Here is a 17,417-nt window from a genome sequence, read left to right on the forward strand (position 1 = left end):
CGAGAAGTCGAGGCGGAGCAGGCCGGGGTGCGCGGCGTCGGGGACGGCGCGCGCGCGCGACGCGAGGCAGCAGACGAGGCAGGGCCGGGTAGACCGCGTGATGCCCCGGCCCCGCGCCGGGTCGGCCCAGGCGCAGGCCTCGCGGTGGGCGAGGACGGCCCGGACGGCCGCGACGTCGTCGCCGTCGGAGAAGCCGTCGTCGCTGCCCGACTCGCCCGCGGACGACGCGGCCTGGTCCGGCGGGGCGGCGGCGCCCGCGAGCGCGGCCAGGGCGCGCTTGGCCTTGGCGCAGCCGTAGACCACGCAGGGGCGCGAGGCCGCGGAGCAGGCGCAGACGCGCGCGTGCTCGATCGTCCACACCGACTCGGCGACGCGCTTCGCGGACTCGATGGTGGCGGCGGCGGAGGCCCGAGCCTGGCTCGTCATGGTGGTTCGGCGGCGCGGCGGCGTCGGCGGCGGCCGGGGCGGTGGGATTCGGCGCGGCTCCGGCGGCAGGGGCGGTAGCGGCAGCCTGGGTATCCGAGGCGCGGGCAGCGGCTCAGCGCGGCAGAAGGACGCGGGGCGATGCGGCGGCGCGCTCCGAGGACGCCGGGGACGTCGCGGACCCGGGGATGGCCGAGGACCGCGAGGCGACGGGCGCGGGTCGGGGCGAGTGGCGGGACTCGGAACGAAGCGCTTGCCTGACGACTTTTTCGCCCGCCAACCCCCCACTCAAACCAGGGAATCCCCAGAGCCGTTCGCTGTTAAACCGGTCCGTTTTGCGGCAACTTTTGCCGCGCGCCTCGAGCCCTCGGGATGGTCCCGCGACGTCGCGGCTCGTCGGCGGGGTGGTCGGGGTCGGCCGGCGCGCGGACCCGGCCGTCCTCGGCCCACGGCCGGCGGACGGGCGCCGCCTCGACCCGGTCCGACCGCGCGGGCCGGCGCGCTGCCGCCGCTTAGCCATCGCGTTTGAAAACCGTGGTGCTTCAATTGAAGATGCAGAGAAGTAAAGTTCCGAGAGACACGTCATCGATCTTCGCGGTTGCACTAGCCGTTCACCGCATTGACGCGTCCGAGAACAAAGCTGCCCCGGATTTGAGTTTATCGAGAGCCTCCGACGGTTGGCGCCAAGACTCGCGTCCGCCCGGCACGTACGACGCTCCTGCAGCCTCTCGGACGCGCAGAACACGCGCCATGCCGCCCGGAGCCCCGATGGGAGGAAACCACCGCCACGGCAATGAAAACATCGCGCCGCCGGGCAGCCCCGGGCGGAGGCAGCCCTTGCGCGACGCCTCGACGCGGCTGAACTCGGCCATCAACCAGCAGGCGACCGCGGGAAGACGACGACCAAACGCGTCGAGTCGATGAGCGAGGGAGGGGCGGCGCCTTTCGGCCGCCGCGTCCCCGCGCGTCGCGCGTCGCGCGGCCCCGGCGGCGCGAGACGCGCGCGCGCTCGCGGCGCCGGCGTCCCCGCGCCGTCCGACCTCCCGCACGCCGCCCCCGACGCCGCCGGGGCGCGCCGCTCCGATGACGATGTAAAATTAGATCGGCGCTCGTCCGGCGCCGCGCGATCGGGCTTGTCGAGGTTCGGCGGCCGCGCGGCGCGCCCGCCCGCCGCGCGGCCCGCCGGGGGCGGCGGGTGTGGACGGTGACGCGTGCGAGCGCCTAGATGTCGTCGTCGAGGTCGTCGTCGTCGACGGTCGCGTCCGACGACTGGTGGACGCCCTGGTACTGGTAGCCTCGCCGTATTCTCTCGGCGAAGCGCTGGGCGCGGAGCTTCGCGGCGTCGTTGTCGCAGAAGTACTCGAGGCAGAAGCTCAGCTCGATGGCGTTGAGGATGAGCAGGGCGCACATGAGGCCCGCGAGCGCGGCGATTGCCTCGAACGCCGAGAAGAACGTCTCGTTGCCCTTGACGACGACGCCCGACGACGCGACGATGGGGTCCATGGTCGCCACGCCCTTGGCGACGTAGGACCACTGGCTCGACGTCATCATGGCCTGGAGGCTCAGCATGACCGTCGCGCCGACGAACGCGCCGCCGACGACGTCCGAGCACTTGACGCGGAAGAACCAGAGGCCGTAGACGGGCTGGAGGATGAAGAGGAAGCCCGTGAGCAGCAGGCCGAAGGACGTGCCGCTGTTGATGCGCAGCAGGCCCGCCGTCTCCGCCACGCAGGGCTCGGTCACGCAGCGGCCGACGACGTTAAACGTCGTGATGGAGAACGCCATGCCGAAGCAGAGGTTCACGACCAGCGTGAACAGCGTGAGGCTGCGGCGGGCCTCGTAGAGCCGCTCGATGCACTCGAAGGCGCCCATGGTCGTGCGTGTAATGCGCGCAAGCGAGGCGTAATCGCGCACGTCGGCTTGGCAGCTCAGGAACGTCGGCCGCACGATGAGATCACGATGATCTTGAGGCCCGTGAAGCAGCCCCGGGGCCATTTCACTCCGGCAGATCCGGCTCGACCGCGTCGTCGACACACGCCCCTTGCGCGCGCGACGTCGCGCAGCCCCCCGCACGGCCAAATTCCCTCATCATCATGTCGGCCAACTCCTATAACCGGTACCCGGACCTCACCGTCTCCGAGGAGATCGCGCGGCTCACGCAGAACATGCACCCGCCGGGCGTGACGGGGATCTCGGACTTCTGCGCGCACATGAAGAGCTGGAAGGGCCTATTCCCGGGCCGCGTCTCCGGCAAGAAGAAGGTCTCCAAGGTGCTGCTGGCGGTCCGCGACCTGAAGCGCTCCAAGTGCATGAAGCGGCTCGCGGCCGCGCTGAAGACGCACCGCGCCGCCGTGGCGGCCGCGGCGCCGGGCGACGTCGAGGCGCCGACGCTCGATGCGGAGCACGACTGGAGCAAGTGGATGCTGGAGGACCTGGAGGAGCACGGCGGCTCCGAGTGCACCATGGAGATGATCGCGGACAAGTTCTCGGGTCCCGAGGTCAAGAAGTACGTGTGGGCGATCATGCTCACCGCCTACTACAAGTACAAGGAGCTCGACCAGGACAAGATCGCGGCGGCGAAGACGGCGCACTGGGAGCGCCAGGTCCAGGCGATCAAAGCTTCGCCGGCCTTCAAGAACAGTTTCAAGGACGCGCCGAAGAAACTGAAGAAGCTGCTGGGACTCAAGTGAGCTTCTCCCCGCGCACACCGCATAAGACAATCGCACGTGAGTGACAAACAAAACCTTAGAGAAACAACATCACGGCCCCGCGGGCGCGGTCTTGGGCGCGGCCGCCATGGAGCGGCGGATCCAGAAGAAGGCGCCCCAGACCATGGCCACGCTCATGACGCCGATGAAGAGCGCGAGCTTCTGCCACTTCTCGAGGGACTCGGCGCCGCCGAGGTCCCGGTAGGACGTGAGGATGACGGAGGTCATGTAGCACATCGTGCCGACGACGAACTTCATCATCGGCAGCGCCAGCAGCGGCCAGTTCTTCGCGGCCCAGCCCGCGACGGCCGCGTCCGCCATGCCGTTGACGGCCGCGTAGAGGAACGCGGATGTCAGCGCGGAGCACGTGCAGGCGTGCACGGCGACGTACGCGCAGATGTAGACGTACTTGTCGAGGTTCTTGTCGCCCGGCGGCGAGAGCGACCCCAGGGCGAAGCCGCCGACGAGCGCGCTCATGACGGACGTGTTCAGGATGTCGTTCGTGAGCCGCTCGCGGTCCGTCGGCGCGCGGATGCTCTTGAGGCCCGCGAGCATCTCGGCGTTGTCGACGATGCCGTCGCCATTCACCTGCGAGGGAGCGGCGCCGGTGCGTGCGGCGCGGCGCGCGCGCGCGGACGCCGCCGTCGACGTCGAAGTCCTTCATGGCGACGTGGCCCTCCTTGGACTCGTCGACCCACGCCTTCGACATGCGCCGCCCGGGAATCGGGCTGCCCAGACCGCGTTTGCTAACATCAAGAACGAAGGAAACATGTGTAATTGAAGGACGCGATGGGCCATTGTCGAAGACGAATCGGCGGGCTGCCGTAGCGCTCGCTTGAGAGGCAGCTTCGCTTTTAAAAGATGGTCGTCTATGACCTGCTCCGCGACGGCAACACGTCGAAGAAGCTGCGCGTCCAGGCGTCGCGGCCGAAGACGGCCAAGGCGCTGCTCAAGGCCTACGCCAAGTCCCATCCGCTCGACGCGGACGTGCAGCTCTGCTGGAGCGACGGCTATCCCATCACCGCGTCGCAGGTCGTCTTCGGCGGCGACGACGACGCGCCGGTGCGCGTCCACGTCGTCGCGCGCGAGGAGCCGCCGGCGGAGCCCGAGCCCGAGCCGGAGCCCGAGCCCGAGCCGGACGTTCCCGAGCCCGAGCCCGAACCGGAGCCCGTCCCTCCTCCGGAGAGAGACGTCACGCGCGACGCGACGGAGCTCCGCGCCTTCCTCGCCGCGGCCCGCCGCGAGGCGCGCGCGCCGGAGCCCGAGCCGGAGTCGGACCCGGAGCCCGAGAATCCGGAGTGGGAGCCGGAGGAGCTGCTGCCGGTGCTCGAGTACGACCACCTCTTCCCCGAGCTCGAGGAGGAGGAGGAAGCACCCGAGGACCAACCCGAGGAAGACGAACCGAAGGCAAACATCCCGCGGTCGCGGGACCTCGTCGCCCGGGCGCTGGAGCTGACGCACGCGTCGAAGACGCCGCACGCGATCGTCGCCGTCGAGCAGTTCGGCCTCGACGGGTCGCAGTCGCTCGCCGAGGTGCAGCAGCTCCTGCTCAAGCGGGGCGACCCCGTCAACGCCGCGGCGCTGCCCTTCCACAGCAAGGGCGTCCTCGACCGCGACGTCGTCGCGCGCGTCGTCGAGGCCTACGGGCGAATAAGCGGCGGCGACCGCAAGAACAAGCAGTGGGCCGCGGCCTGCGCCGGCGCCGACGACCTCATGAAGGTCGCGCGGCTCCTCCACGCGGCGCCCCAGGGCGCGCGCGCGCTCGCGCTCCACCCGATCTTCGGCCCGGACGCCGGCCTCGTCCCCGCGAAGCTCGACGAGCTCCGCGAGGCGCTCGCGTTCCGCATCACCAAGGAGGCGTCGCGCGTGTCTTGCGCGCGCGAGCGCCTGACGCTCCTGCGGCGGCCGCGGCGCACGGACGAGGCCGCGAAGGCGTTCGCGAAAGCCGGGCCCAGGGCAGCAAAAGAGAGCGAAATTCCCAACTTCAAAGGCTCCTTTCTCGGCCGTTTTCCGCTCGTTTCGGCTGATTTTTGGACGAGCGATCATCTCTCGGAGCGCTCTCGAAGCGTGGGTGCTGTTTCGGAAACGCGCGCGCGCGGAACACTCACGTTGAAGCGACGTTGAATCACCCTTTTGCTGCCCAGGCGGGACCGACGCGCGTCGCGAACGCGCTCCGCCGCGACGGCTTCTACGTCATGGACGGCGCCCTCGCGGCGGGCGACGCCGCGGCGCTGCGGGATTTGTTCGACGCCGAGCTCGACGCGGGCGCGTGGGGCGCACCGAAGCGCGACCCCTGCAACCCGGGCGTCTTCACGCGGAACGTGCTCGTGAGCGTCGCCGCGATGAACGCTCCCGACGGCGAGCGCGCGGCGGCGCGGCGCGCGGCGGCGCGGCGCGCCATGGCGCTCCTCGCGGGCTGCGCCTACGAGCTCGAACAGGTCTTGCCACATCTCAAACTCGCGGTGCCGCCGGACTCCATGGCCGCGGCGTACCCGCCGGGCGTCAGCTACCGGTCGCACTACGACTGGTTCGCCGACGAGCTCTCCAACGACCGGGAGGTCACGCTGCTCCTCTACGCGAACCCGGGCTGGACCGAGGCCGACGGCGGCGCGCTGAGCGTCGAGAAGCCCGGCGGCGCGCGCGTCGAGATATCGCCCGTCGCGGGGCGCCTCGTCGTGTTCCTCTCGCGGCTCGTGAAGCACGAGATCCGGCCGAACGCGGGCACACGGCGGCGGCTCACGGTCCAGCTCTGGCTCGACCGCGCGCCGGCGACGTTCACGGAGGCGAAGACGTTCCTCGACGACCTCGAGGACCCCCTCGCCTTCGACCCCGACACCTAAGCGCGGCTCTTTAGGAAGTCCCGGAAGGAGCCCGCGGCGGGCGGCGGCGGCGGCGCGGCCGCGTCGCCGTCCTTGCGGAGCACGTCGACCTGGACCTGGATCTTGCCGTCCTTGGACCGCACGGGGAAGACCCGCTGGCGCAGGGTCCCGGAGTCGGGGTCGTCGACGTACTCGCCCGTCCGGATGTTGAAGCAGAGGCCGTGGCGCGGGCAGCGCACGACGCCGTCCTCGAGGCACGCGTTCACGGACTTCGGCGGCGCCTTGGTCCGGTGGCGCATTACGGTGCCCAGGTCCTCGACGTCGCCCGCGCAGAGGTTCCCGCCCTGGTGCGCGCACCGGTTGTCAATAGCAAAAAGCTTCCGGCGGTGGCGGAAGACGACGACCTGCTCGTTCTCCGCCTCGAGCACGAGGCGCCGCGACTGGTCGTTCTTCAGCTTGGCCTCGTCGCAGACCGTGCGCCAGGCCTTGCGCGTCGGCGGCGGCGGCGCGGCCGTCGCGAGCGGGCCGTCGTCGACCATGGAGTACTGCAGCCCCTTCGGCATGAGGCGCTTGTAGTCCGGGTCGTGCGAGTAGCTCAGGCAGACCCGGTCCGCTCCGCCGCTATGGTTCAGGGCCCGCACGTTGCGCCGCGCGTACTCCGCCGTCGCGCGGAACGCGGAAGACTTGGTCCACATGATCAGCGACGCGCGCTCACCGTCCTCGATGTCGAGCGCGCCGTGGCGCCGCTTGCCGCTGTGGACGACGCAGCGGCCCCGCGCGTGCTTGTAGGTCGCGCTGCGGCGCCGGTGGGTCTCCGCGTAGTACATGCCGCAGAACGTGAGGTCGTTGCCTGCGAAGCGCGCCGCGTCCGTGAGCCCGAAGTTGAACGTGACGTCGCACTCGTCGATGTGCATGTCTAAATGGATGTCGCGGCCCTTGGCGTACTGCACGACGAAGGTGTGGTGGTCGTCGAGGGACGAGCCGCCCCAGTCCTCGCCCGCGTGGGCCTCGCCGCCGACGGCGCGCGACCGGTCGCGGTCGTCGCCGAAGAGCCGCGCGCCCACGGGCAGGAGCACGTACTTCAAGAAGGCGGAGAACGTGCCGCGCATGCCGACGTCGTTCAGGATGAGGCCGTACTGGTTCATGCTGTTCGGGTTCCGGCTCGGGAGGCCGCTCCGCCGGTAGTGGTCGACCTCGCGGACGAGCGCGTCGCAGAAGTCGTCCGTGAGGGCCGGGAAGGACACGACGCCGGGGGCTTCCACCCTGCAGAGCGCGTCGACGCCCGCGAAGCCCGCGCGCGCGTCGCGGCGCCACGCGTCGGCGACCGCGAGGAGCTCCGGGCGGATCCAGCGCCGGTGCTCGTCCGCGCGGAAGAGCCGCGGCTCGAGTGCTTGTTTGGCGTAGGCCAGCGCGAGCTCGTTCTCCGCGAGGAAGGCCTTGACGCTCGCGCGCTGGGCCTTGTCGAGCGTCGGCCAGGCCCGGCGGATCTCCGCGTCGGCGCCCGCGGGCGCCGGCTCGTCGCGGACGACGACCGTCGCCGCCTCGTCGTCGGAGTCGTCGTCGAGGGTGTCCCACTTGCTATAGTCGACCATGGCAGCTCGCGACGCGCGAGCTCTGCTAGCCCACTTTGGAGACCATGGCAGCGCGCGACGCGCGAGCTCTGCTAGCCCACTTTGGAGCTTTCCATCGGGCAGCCCTGATTTGGAAGGCGTTGGGGAAATTCTTCAACGCGCGCTTCACCTTGCGGGCGAGCGAGGGCAATGCCCTATGTGTGAAGAACGATTATCCTTCCTCGCCCGGGTGGGGCCAGCAGGGGAAGCCGAACTTCTCGAAGGCGTCGCCGAACTCGGCGATGATCGTCGACGCGCCGATCTCGTCCTGGAGCCAGCAGATCTCCTCCCAGTCGGCCTCCTTGAGGGGCAGCTGGCTCGCCGCGGCGCGCCGCGACGACGTCGCCGGCGCCGGCGCCGGCGGCGCGTCGTCGTCGTCGGCGCAGCCCTCGTCGTCGTCGTCCCGCGGCCGGTCGCGGACGTTCTCCGCGACGCGGCCCGGGATCCGCGCCTCGTGGTCCTCCCAGGGCCAGTCGCGCCACTGGGCCCGGTAGACCTCGTCGGCGTCCCGCTTCGACACCTTCTCGTAGGCCGCCAGGGGCACGCGCAGCGACGCGCCCCCGAGGCACGCGGCCTCGACGGCCGCGACGGCCGCGCGCGGGTCGTCCCTAAACTCGTCGAGGCGCACGACGCGCGTCGGCCGGCCCAGCAGCTCGTCGTCGGCCGTGAAGAGCTCCATGGCCTCGACCCAGTTCGCGAGGCAGTCGCGCAGCGGCGGCGGCGGCTCGTCCGTGGGCTCCGCGTCCGCGATGCGCTTGTAGCACCATCTAAGGGACGCGGGGGTTCGCCGCGAAAAATAAACAGGAAGACGCGGGCCGCGCGCTGCTGCATGAACTTGCGCGTCGCAAAGGCGACGGCGAGCGGGTGGCGGGCCATGACGACGAAGCGCGCGCGCGCGCCGAAGGCCGCGCGGAGCCAGCGCAAGTGTACGAGATTCGCGGGCGACTTCTCGAGCAGCACGGGCACGCGCGCGCGGCGCTTCTTCGCGGGCAGGCCCGACGTCCAGTGCGCGTCCCAGGCCTCGAGGAGCTTCGGCGCCGACGCGCGCGGCTCGGGCCGCGCGGTGTCCTCCGTCCAGTGGAACGACTCCTCGAGCGCGAAGCGGCCGACGCCGCCGAAGGACTCGTCCGTCGGCACGACGTCCTGGAGGTGCTGGCCCTCGTCCTCGGGCGCGTCCGTGTCGCGGAAGCCGGCGACGAGCGGCGACTCGTTGAGCAGCGACGTGAAGGTCGTCGTGCCGGATCGATGGAGCCCGCCGACGAATAGGATCGGCCGCCGCGCCCACGCGTCCGGCGCGAAGCCGCCGAGGCCCGCGCGGAGCTCGTCGGCGTCGTCGTCGCTGTCGCTGTCGCCGCCCGCGCGCGCCGCCTCGATCTCGGCCCGCACGTCGTAGCGCTCCTGGTTCGCGGGCGAGAGCGCGTCGGCGAGCGCGTCGCGCTTCACCTGCTGGAGCTTCGCGGCGACGGCCTCGGCGCCGTCGAGGCGCCGCAGCAGCAGCCCGAGGCCCTTGTCGCGGCCGTCGACCATCATCCAGCCGCCGCAGGGCCGGTTGTCCGCGTCGCGGTACCTGCCCACGAGCTCGACCCAGTTGCCCACGCGCCGCGCCGAGGCGACGTAGGTGCCCTGCTTTTCGTGGCCGACGCGCTCGCCCTTCTCGTGGCACGGCTCGCTCCGCACCCAGATGGGGCCGACCTCCAAGATCCAGTACTCGTAGAACTCGTGCTGCCCCAAGTTGGCCATCGTGCGCTCATCTATAGTACTTCGCGTTTTATAGATAAAGGCAATGCGAGCCTCAGCACAAACGCTCCGTTTCGTTGACGGGCTGCCTGCAGCAGTCTGGAGGCGTCTCTCGGCCATTGCCGCGCGCTCTCGCCGCGCGTCTCGACCTCTGAGGTGATTGCCATGCCCAGCCTTCTTCAGAGCATCCTCGCGGTCGACACCGACGGCGACTGGGTCCGCGACGACGTCTTCGTCGTCCTCGTGAACGCGAAATTGACAGACGCTGGCGAGAAGGCCGTCAAGATCAAAGACGTCGCCGCCGTCTTCAGCGCGGACGACACCATCATCATGGGCGGGAGCGTCGCCAAGCAGAGCTTCTTCCATCCCGCGGGAGCCAACACCGTGCGCCACTCCTACTGCGTGAACGTCCACCGGCCGGAGCAGCGCCGGCGGGGAGGCATCGCGTGCATCTGCGACGCGGCGCCGTCGAGCAGCCCCCACGAGCACTGCACCAAGTGCCCCGCGTGGGGCTTCCCGCCGGGCCCGCGCTGGGCCAACCTCGAGGGCACGGGGCGCTGGAAGCCGGAGAAGAAGTCGGAGTCGAGCTCGAAGGACCAGATGGACCAGAGCACGGACGACGCGCCCGACGAGGACACGGCCCCCGCGCCGCCCCAGCCGCCCCAGCCCATCAAGCGGCCCAAGGCCGCGTCGCCGATGCGGTCCTCCTCCGTGCGCGGCGCGTCGGCGCCCCAGCGCGCCCGGCTCGAGCCGAAGCCGCCCGCGGACGACAGCGTGCTCAAGTCCGTGATGGCGCAGCGCGACGCCTGGGAGAAGGAGAGCGCGCGGCTCATGAAGGCGCTGCACGTCGAGCAGCGCAAGAACGAGCGGCTCACGACGGAGAACAGCAATTTGATGAAGGACGTCCGCGACTGCGCCGAGGCGATGGTGCACCGCATGGACAAGGCTGAGCTCGAGAAGGTCCGCGCGGAGGCCGTGGCGCTGCGGCGCGAGGTCGCGGAGCTCGAGGCGGAGAAGAAGGTCATGGGCTCGGCCTGCGCCGCGGCGGCGAGCGAGCTCATGCAGACCTGCGCCGCGGGCGAGTACGAGGCGCGCGGCAAGTTCCAGGACGAGCTCGCGCAGGGCCTGCTCGACATCGCCAAGACCCACAGCGCCAAGCCCAAGGACGCGATCGAGACGTTCATGAACGCGGACCAGGAGCTCGTCATGCGGGACGCGCCGTCCGAGCTCCAGAAGCTCGCGGAGACGAGCCCGGCGGCGGGCGCGCTCGTCGGCGCGGTGAAGACACTCGTCATCTCGAAGGCCGCCCGCCTGCAGCTGAAGCGCATGGCCGCCGCCGCGCGCGACCGGCGCATGATCCAGATGAACTACTCGAAGAAGACGGACGGCAGCTACCGCTACCCGGAAAAAATTGGCGGCGCCGCGCTCCTAGCGGCGACGAGCTCCAAGGAGTGCTCCATGGCCCTCAAGACGCTCGTGATTATTTCGCTCCTGGTCTCTACGCGAAGCAAAGGGAAGTCCATCATGGCGCTCGGCTTCGCGATTTCCATGTCCATGTCTTTTCTGGGCCGTATTACGAGCTATGGACTATCGCTCGCGTCGATGATGTGCCTCTCGTCCTCCTACGCGACCGTCTTCAATTGGAAGAAAAAATTGGCCGCCGCCGCCGAGGCGACTTATCTTGCTCGGATCACGAAGCTTCTCGCCGCGTCGGCGATGGGAGCTATCATCATCGGCTTCGACAACTACGCCGTGCTCCAATTTTTAAGGAACCCGGATGGGTCCGCATTCACCTCCGTGATCCCCACCATCACGATCCTGCTCTTCCTCGTGCCCTCCCGGCCCGGGTTCGACCTCCGCACGGACGCGCGGCGCCCGCCCGCGTCGACGCCGGCGAACGGCGCCTCCTTCGTCCCCCGCGTCTCCATCTTCCTCGAGGCCAATAAGGCCGCCATCTTGCCCAAGGGCCCCACCATGGCCGTGGACGTCTCCGGCATCGCCGAGTTCGGGAAGGACACGTTCCCCGTCGGCGACGACGGCTCCGGCTGCGGCCGCCTGCGCGACTTCAAGGTCCTGAAGTCGCTGCTCGAGAAGTCCTCCTCCTTCCGCGGTTTCCTTTACACCATCGTCGCCGCGATCACGGTGCTCTTCCTCAACCTCGGCGTCCCCCAGCTCGACCGCCTCGTCCTCGTGGACCCCGAGCCCGCGCTGCTCCACGACCTCGCGACGTGCCTCGTGCCGGACGCCGTCGCGAACATGGCCGTCCTGTTGTCGCCCTTCCACCTCCAGAAGCACCTGCTCGAGGGCTGGTCCGCGCGCCGCGTCTGCGCAGACCGCCGTCGCGCGCGAACACGCTTCCCTCGCAGGTTTTGCGACCCGCACGACCTGGTCCAGCTCTGGAGCAAGATCTGCGTCCAGTTGTCGTACAAGAGCGCGGCCATGGCGTCGGCCAACGCGTCGCGAGGTCGCCAGGCCGACGAGCTCTTCGAGCGGATGCAGGTCGACGACGAGGAGAGCGACGCCGACAGCGACGGTGCGGCCGCGGCGCCGCGGCCGGAGGACTCCGACGGCGAGGAGGACGCGGCCGCGGAGGACCCCGAGGGCACCTTCGGCGCCGTGCTCGAGGTCGACGGCGAGGCCGTCGACAACGGCGACGAGGAGATCGTCCTCGCGGCCGTCATCGCGAAGAAGGGGGCCGAGGCGGCGGCGCCCGAGCCGGCGACGCTCAACACGGGCGGCTCGTCGTCCAAGGCCAAGGCGCTCGTCAAGGCTCGCTACGGTGCGCTTCTCTTCATCGTCCACTTCCTCTGGGCCGTCTGGCTCGGCGACGACGTGCGCGGCGGCGCCATGGACGTGGCCGTGTCCTTCTTCCCGGGCGCCGCGGCCGCGACGGCGCGCGGCGAATCCAAGGACGCGATCCGCGCGGCCGCGCTGAGCTGGGCCTGCACGACGAGCACGGGGTTCCTGTACCTCTGGAACTTCTTCGACAACGAGCTCCGCTTCTGCGTCGTCCCCTTCCACGACTGGGCGGTCCGCGGCTCCGTGATCGCCGTGTACCAGCACATGGCGACCTACTTCTCCATGCTCATCTACTACGTCAACGGAGCGAAGTGGAAGCTGGCTCGCATCCCCCTCTGGCTCATCAGCATCATGGGCCAGGCGCTTTACCGGCGCGCGAGGCGACCCGACATCCTGCGGGTCGTCGGCCGGACGTCGCTTCACGCGAACGACGTCTTCGTCGAGAACACCAACTCGGTGCTCGCCCGGTACATCAAGTCGTTCTACAAGATCGAGTTCCGCCACGTCGAGGAAGCCTCCTTGCTCATGAACATCCGCTGGGCCTTCAGCGCGGCGATCCGCGCGTTGCTCGGAAGCAAGCGCGCGCCGTCGCGTTCCGAGCAGGACTTCAACGCGCGGACCGCGGCGTCGGAGCGGTACAAGGCGCGGCGCGAGCGCTTCGGCTCCTGGCTCCTGGCGCAGTTCCGACGGCAATTACAGCTCCCCCCTACGGAGCAGTTGAAGCCGCCGATCCAGAAGGTCCGCATCGGCTTCGAGAACTCGAAGATCTTCTTGGATCGGTTCGCGACGCGCGCGGCGCAGGCCGCGTGGCCGACGGTGAAGAAGTCGGCGACGGCGACCGCCGCAGAGCGCGCCGACGCCGCGCAGCAGCAGGCCGACGAGCAGCGGGCGGCGTTCGCCAACGTCGGCGCGTCGATGACGCGCACGGCCTTCGACGAGATGGTCGTCATGACGAACAAGGTCCCGCTCGTCAAGTTCGCCAAGAAGATCGGCTTGGACGTGAAGATCGTGGACAGCTCCACGGGCAAGAAGAAGGACATGGGCAAGCTCGACCTCCAGCAGCTCCTGCTCACGAAGTTCCGCTCCGTCGTCTTCGTCGAGCCGCCGCGCGAGCCCGACTCGGACGGCGAGGAGGAGCCCATGCCGCCCGCGTAGGCCAAGCCCATGGCGCCCGTGTAGGCGCGCAAGTAAGCCAGTAGCTTCGCGGCCGCGTAGACGTCGCGCGCTGTGTGGTAGAGCCGGCCCCGGAAGAGGCGGCGCGGGCCCGGGAACCGATCCGACGAGAGCTCGCAGCTAAAGAACGTCTCCGAGCCCGTCCGACGACCCAGTGGCCCCGGCGGAACGACCGGCTGGCGCGGAGGCGCGAGCCGAGCTGCGTCTCAGCGCAGGCGGCGGCGCCGGCGCACGGCACGCGCGGGCCCGGGAACCGATCCGACGAGAGCTCGCAGCTGAAGAACGTCTCCGAGCCCGTCCGACGACCCAGTGGTCCCGGCGGAACGACCGGCTGGCGCGGAGGCGCGCGCCGAGCTGCGTCTCAGCTGCGTCGCCGGCGCCGGCGCACGGCCACGCAGCCCTCGGGGACCGACCTGAGGTCCCCCAGCCCCAGGCCGACGGCCTCGAGGCCATCCCATCGACCCATGACCCGGATGGAATCGTCATCTGGGGCGAGGTACCGCGCCTCGCGCGACGATCTGGTCGCCGCTCCTCGCGGGGCAGCCCATCCAGGGCCCCCAGACGCCGCGCTCTCCGAAGCGTTCTCGCACCAGGTCTCGTGGTCTATGCCAGACCATGCCCCATCGAACGCGATCGACGCGCTGACCTGGTGCCAGCTCCCGACGGGAACCCTCCCCCGGGGCTGCGCTGGACAGCGCCATCGGAGAGCGCTTCAAACGTCGAGAGCATTCAGCATCGCTTCAAGTTCTAACAAATCTGAAGAATATAGGCCACTAACACGAAGCTTGTTTACCGCGAACGGTGAAGCTCAACTTTGACCTAGGGACAAGTGCGATGGAGCCTCTCAACAACGTTTTCGGATAGAGTTTTGAGGACGGGGAGAGCGTCTCAACGAGGTCCCAAGCTACCACTTGATGACGACGATCCGCGGGTCGAACGCGGCGCCGAGCGCGCGCACGGGACCGAGAGCCTCGAGCGTGCCGCCTCGCATACGCGCCTCGGCTCGACGTGGTGGACGTCCCGGGTGGGTTTCGTCGCCGGGCTGGTATAGAATGCCGCAGCTGCGCCTCGTCGCGGGCGAGCTCGGCGACCGCGTCCATCGCCTCTTCGCCGACGCGCTCGCGGACGAGTTACTCGCGTGCTTGACGAGCGCGGAGCGCGGGCGCTGCTGCGCGGCCGTGAACCGGCGCTGGGCGGACGCGTCGCGGCGCCTCGCGGCGGTCGAGGCGGCGGCGATCTGGCTGGAGCCGGACATGGCCGCGGCCCGCACGCGCATCTTCGAGAACACGCGCCGGCGCGAAGAGGTCCGCGCGGCCTACGTCACGGAGCACTGCGAGCCGGCCAAGGGCCTGCCCGACGCGCTGTCGACGCACCTCGCGACGCTCTGGGAGCAGGGCTGCGGCGCGCGCGTCGAGGAGGAAGATTGGTCGAGCGCGGCGAGCGTCGGCGCCTTCCTGAAGCACCTCGCGGCCAAGAACGTGTCGATGAACACGCTCGTCATCGCGCCCGAGGCCGAGCGCCGCAAGTGGGCGACGGCCCTCGAGCAGATCCCCGGCGAGGTGCGCTCCGTCTTCGACGAGGCGGAGCTCGACCGCGTCGAGGCCGCCGCGCGGCGCCGCGACCGGCGCCGCGACGTCCGGATCTACGTCCTCTCCTACGAGCGCGCGGCCGAGAACTGGGAGTTCATCACCGGCGTGGAGAACTGGCGGCATGTCATCCTGGACCAGAGCGCGGACGCGGACGAGGACTGGCCGTGGTTCCCCGGCGGCTACGGCGACGGCGAGGTCTTCTTCCTCCACGCGCAGGACCACTACGTGCTCTACCGGCCGGGCGCCGTGACCACGGCGGCGGCGGCGGCCTTCCATCTCTACTTCGTGCTGCTGAAGATGGAGGTGCCCGTGGGCTTGGACCGCAATTTCTACGACGACACGGCGCAGAACCGCTCGTGGTTCGCGCTGCTGCGGGCGATCGAACGGGGCGACGCGTTCACCCGCGAGGTCCTCCGGCGCGAGCTGACGTCGATCCTCGACGCGTCGGTGTGTTCCGCCGCGCCCGGCTACCGCCTCGGCCGCGCGCGCGCGACGCCGGATACGGGCGTCGCGGCGGAGGTCCGGCGCCGCGTCGACGACGTCCCGCCCAACCTCCGCGGCGGGCTGCGGGGGCTCGCGATCGACTAAGCTCTGTTACCCCGACACGCCGCCCTCGAGGTCGCCGGCCGGCCGCGAGAAGTCCGGGGACGACGACCGGAGGCGCGGGCCGCCGCCGCTCATCTTGCGCAGGGACCGGCCCCGCTTCGCCGGCGAGCCCTCGACGAGGGGCAGCAGCGGCGCGGCGTCCGCGCGGTCGCGGAGCTTCGCGAAGACCTCCTCCTTCATGGCCGCCTCGAAGTGGCCGTAGTGGATCGTGCCCGCGCCGTCCTTGTCCAGCGAGGAGAAGAACCACTTGCACGCGGGCGCGCTGAGGTAGATCTCGAGCGCGTCGAGCGACTCGCGGAACTCGCGGAACGTTAGGCGGCCGCTGCCCGTCGAGTCCATGGCGTCGAAGATCATGCGGCAGACGTCCTCGGACGCCGCCGTCGTCGACATGCCCGAACTCCGCAGCAGCTCCAGCGCGAGGTGGCGGAACTGGAGCAGCACGCGCCTCCGGACGCGCTTGACCTCGATCTCGTGGTCCGAGACGCGGCTCAGCACGTCCGGGTTGATGCACGTCACGGAGGCGTGCTGGATGTGGTCCACGGCGCTCATGCCCAGCAAGGGCAGGTAGAGCAGCGGCGGCACGAGGTGGAGCGCGAGCCAGACCAAACCCGCCTCCACGTCGCCCTCGACGAACGCGTAGGGCGACCACATGATGGCCAGCAGCGCAAAATACAAGCAGCTCAGCGTCAGCACGCCGCTCAGGTAGTCCATGATGCGCGCGGCGCTAAAAAAGTAGTCGAACCAGGACCGGTTCTCCAGGCGAATCCGCGCGGCCGCCGCGCGGTTCCGGAGCAGCGTGAGGGAAAACCGCCGCGAGCTCTTGCGGCCGGGACGCACGACGCCCGGGAGCATGGAGTTCTTCCGCGTGGACCGCCGCCGCGCGTCCGGGGAGCGCACGAGCTGGGACGCGCGCGACGGCGTGTCGCGGCCGAACATGGAGTCGCGGTGCTGTTTTTGGGGGGGCGGCTGCGACGCGAGCATGGACGGCCGGCCTAAAGGCGTCGCCGCCTCGGGCGCGATCTTCTGCGGCGACGGCTTCGCCGGCGACCCCTCGAGCGGCGGCAGGCTCGGCGCGCCGCGCTTGCCCTGGAACGTGCGGCGCCGCTCCTGCGGCGGCGTCTCGTCCTTGGCCTCCTCGGCGCCCGGCGTGCTGTAGACGCTGGCGCGGTTGCCCGCGCGCGAGGAGCGGCGCGCGAGGCCCTGGAGCGAGCCGCGGATCGACGACCGGACGTCGGACGCGCGCTTGGTCACGGAGTGGACCTGGGCAGGAAAAGAGTGATTCAAGTTCGCTTCAACGTGAGTGTTCCGCTCGCGCGCGTTCCGAGAAAGGCATCCACGCTTCGAGACCGTTCCGAGCGATGATCGCTCGTCCAAAAATCAGCCGAAACGAGTGGAAAATAGCCGAGATCGGAGCCTTTGAAGTTGGGAATTTCGCTCTCTTTTGCTGCCCCGGAGTGGACGGTCCGCGCGGCCGCGGCGATGCTCAGGCGCTCGTGGAAGCCCGTCTTGCGCGCGCTCCGGTCCGCGTGGGCCACGCTCAGGCGCCGCTGGAGCGACGTCTGGCGGCGCTCCGGGGGCGGCGCCGCTTTGGCCGCGGCGCCGCCTTGGCCCTCCGGCGCGACTTTCGCGACCATCTGGCCCTCGCTCCGCCGCTTCAGCCGCGGCGTCAGCTTGGCCTCGCTCGCGCGCACGGTGGCCCGCATGGCGCTCGCGATCTCCGCCGTGTGGCGGATCGTCGACCGCGCGGCGGCGACGAAGTCGCCCTGGCCCGACTTGCGCTCGCGGTCCTCGATGAGGCGCCGGTCGCGCTCGGCGTCGAGGACGTCGCGCGTGTCGCGGATGTCGCCGCCGGCGCCCTTGTCCGCTTTCTCGCGCTCGAGCTTGTCGAGCTGTTCTAAAGCGGCCGCGAGGTCGCCCGACTCGTAGATGCCGACGCGCGTCAGCAGCATCTCC

At 70.2% G+C, this 17,417-nt stretch overlaps 4 protein-coding genes across 4 annotated transcripts; 2 read left to right on the top strand and 2 right to left on the bottom strand.

The window, feature by feature from the left end:
* Window positions 1-1,644: 1,644 nt before the first annotated feature.
* AURANDRAFT_72110 (hypothetical protein) lies at window positions 1,645-3,840 on the bottom strand (the record flags this gene model as incomplete). Its single annotated transcript, XM_009041235.1, has 4 exons — window positions 1,645-2,280; window positions 2,555-2,651; window positions 3,187-3,719; window positions 3,769-3,840. The coding sequence occupies 4 exons, from the start codon at window positions 3,838-3,840 to the stop codon at window positions 1,645-1,647; spliced, it is 1,338 nt and encodes a 445-aa protein (XP_009039483.1).
* Window positions 3,841-5,211: 1,371 nt separating this feature from the next.
* AURANDRAFT_72111 (hypothetical protein) lies at window positions 5,212-9,300 on the bottom strand (the record flags this gene model as incomplete). Its single annotated transcript, XM_009041234.1, has 3 exons — window positions 5,212-7,528; window positions 7,776-8,327; window positions 8,363-9,300. 3 exons carry the CDS (start codon window positions 9,298-9,300, stop codon window positions 5,968-5,970), a joined length of 3,051 nt encoding a protein of 1,016 aa, XP_009039482.1.
* A 162-nt stretch (window positions 9,301-9,462) lies between these two features.
* AURANDRAFT_66042 (hypothetical protein) lies at window positions 9,463-13,251 on the top strand (the record flags this gene model as incomplete). Its single annotated transcript, XM_009041124.1, has 2 exons — window positions 9,463-11,606; window positions 11,664-13,251. The coding sequence occupies 2 exons, from the start codon at window positions 9,463-9,465 to the stop codon at window positions 13,249-13,251; spliced, it is 3,732 nt and encodes a 1,243-aa protein (XP_009039372.1).
* Window positions 13,252-14,321: 1,070 nt separating this feature from the next.
* On the top strand, window positions 14,322-15,446 carry AURANDRAFT_66043 (hypothetical protein; the record flags this gene model as incomplete). Its single annotated transcript, XM_009041125.1, has 1 exon — window positions 14,322-15,446. The coding sequence occupies one exon, from the start codon at window positions 14,322-14,324 to the stop codon at window positions 15,444-15,446; it is 1,125 nt and encodes a 374-aa protein (XP_009039373.1).
* Between the last annotated feature and the right edge of the window lie 1,971 nt (window positions 15,447-17,417).

This window comes from Aureococcus anophagefferens, assembly GCF_000186865.1.
Source record: "Aureococcus anophagefferens unplaced genomic scaffold AURANscaffold_19, whole genome shotgun sequence".
NCBI lineage: Eukaryota > Pelagophyceae > Pelagomonadales > Pelagomonadaceae > Aureococcus > Aureococcus anophagefferens.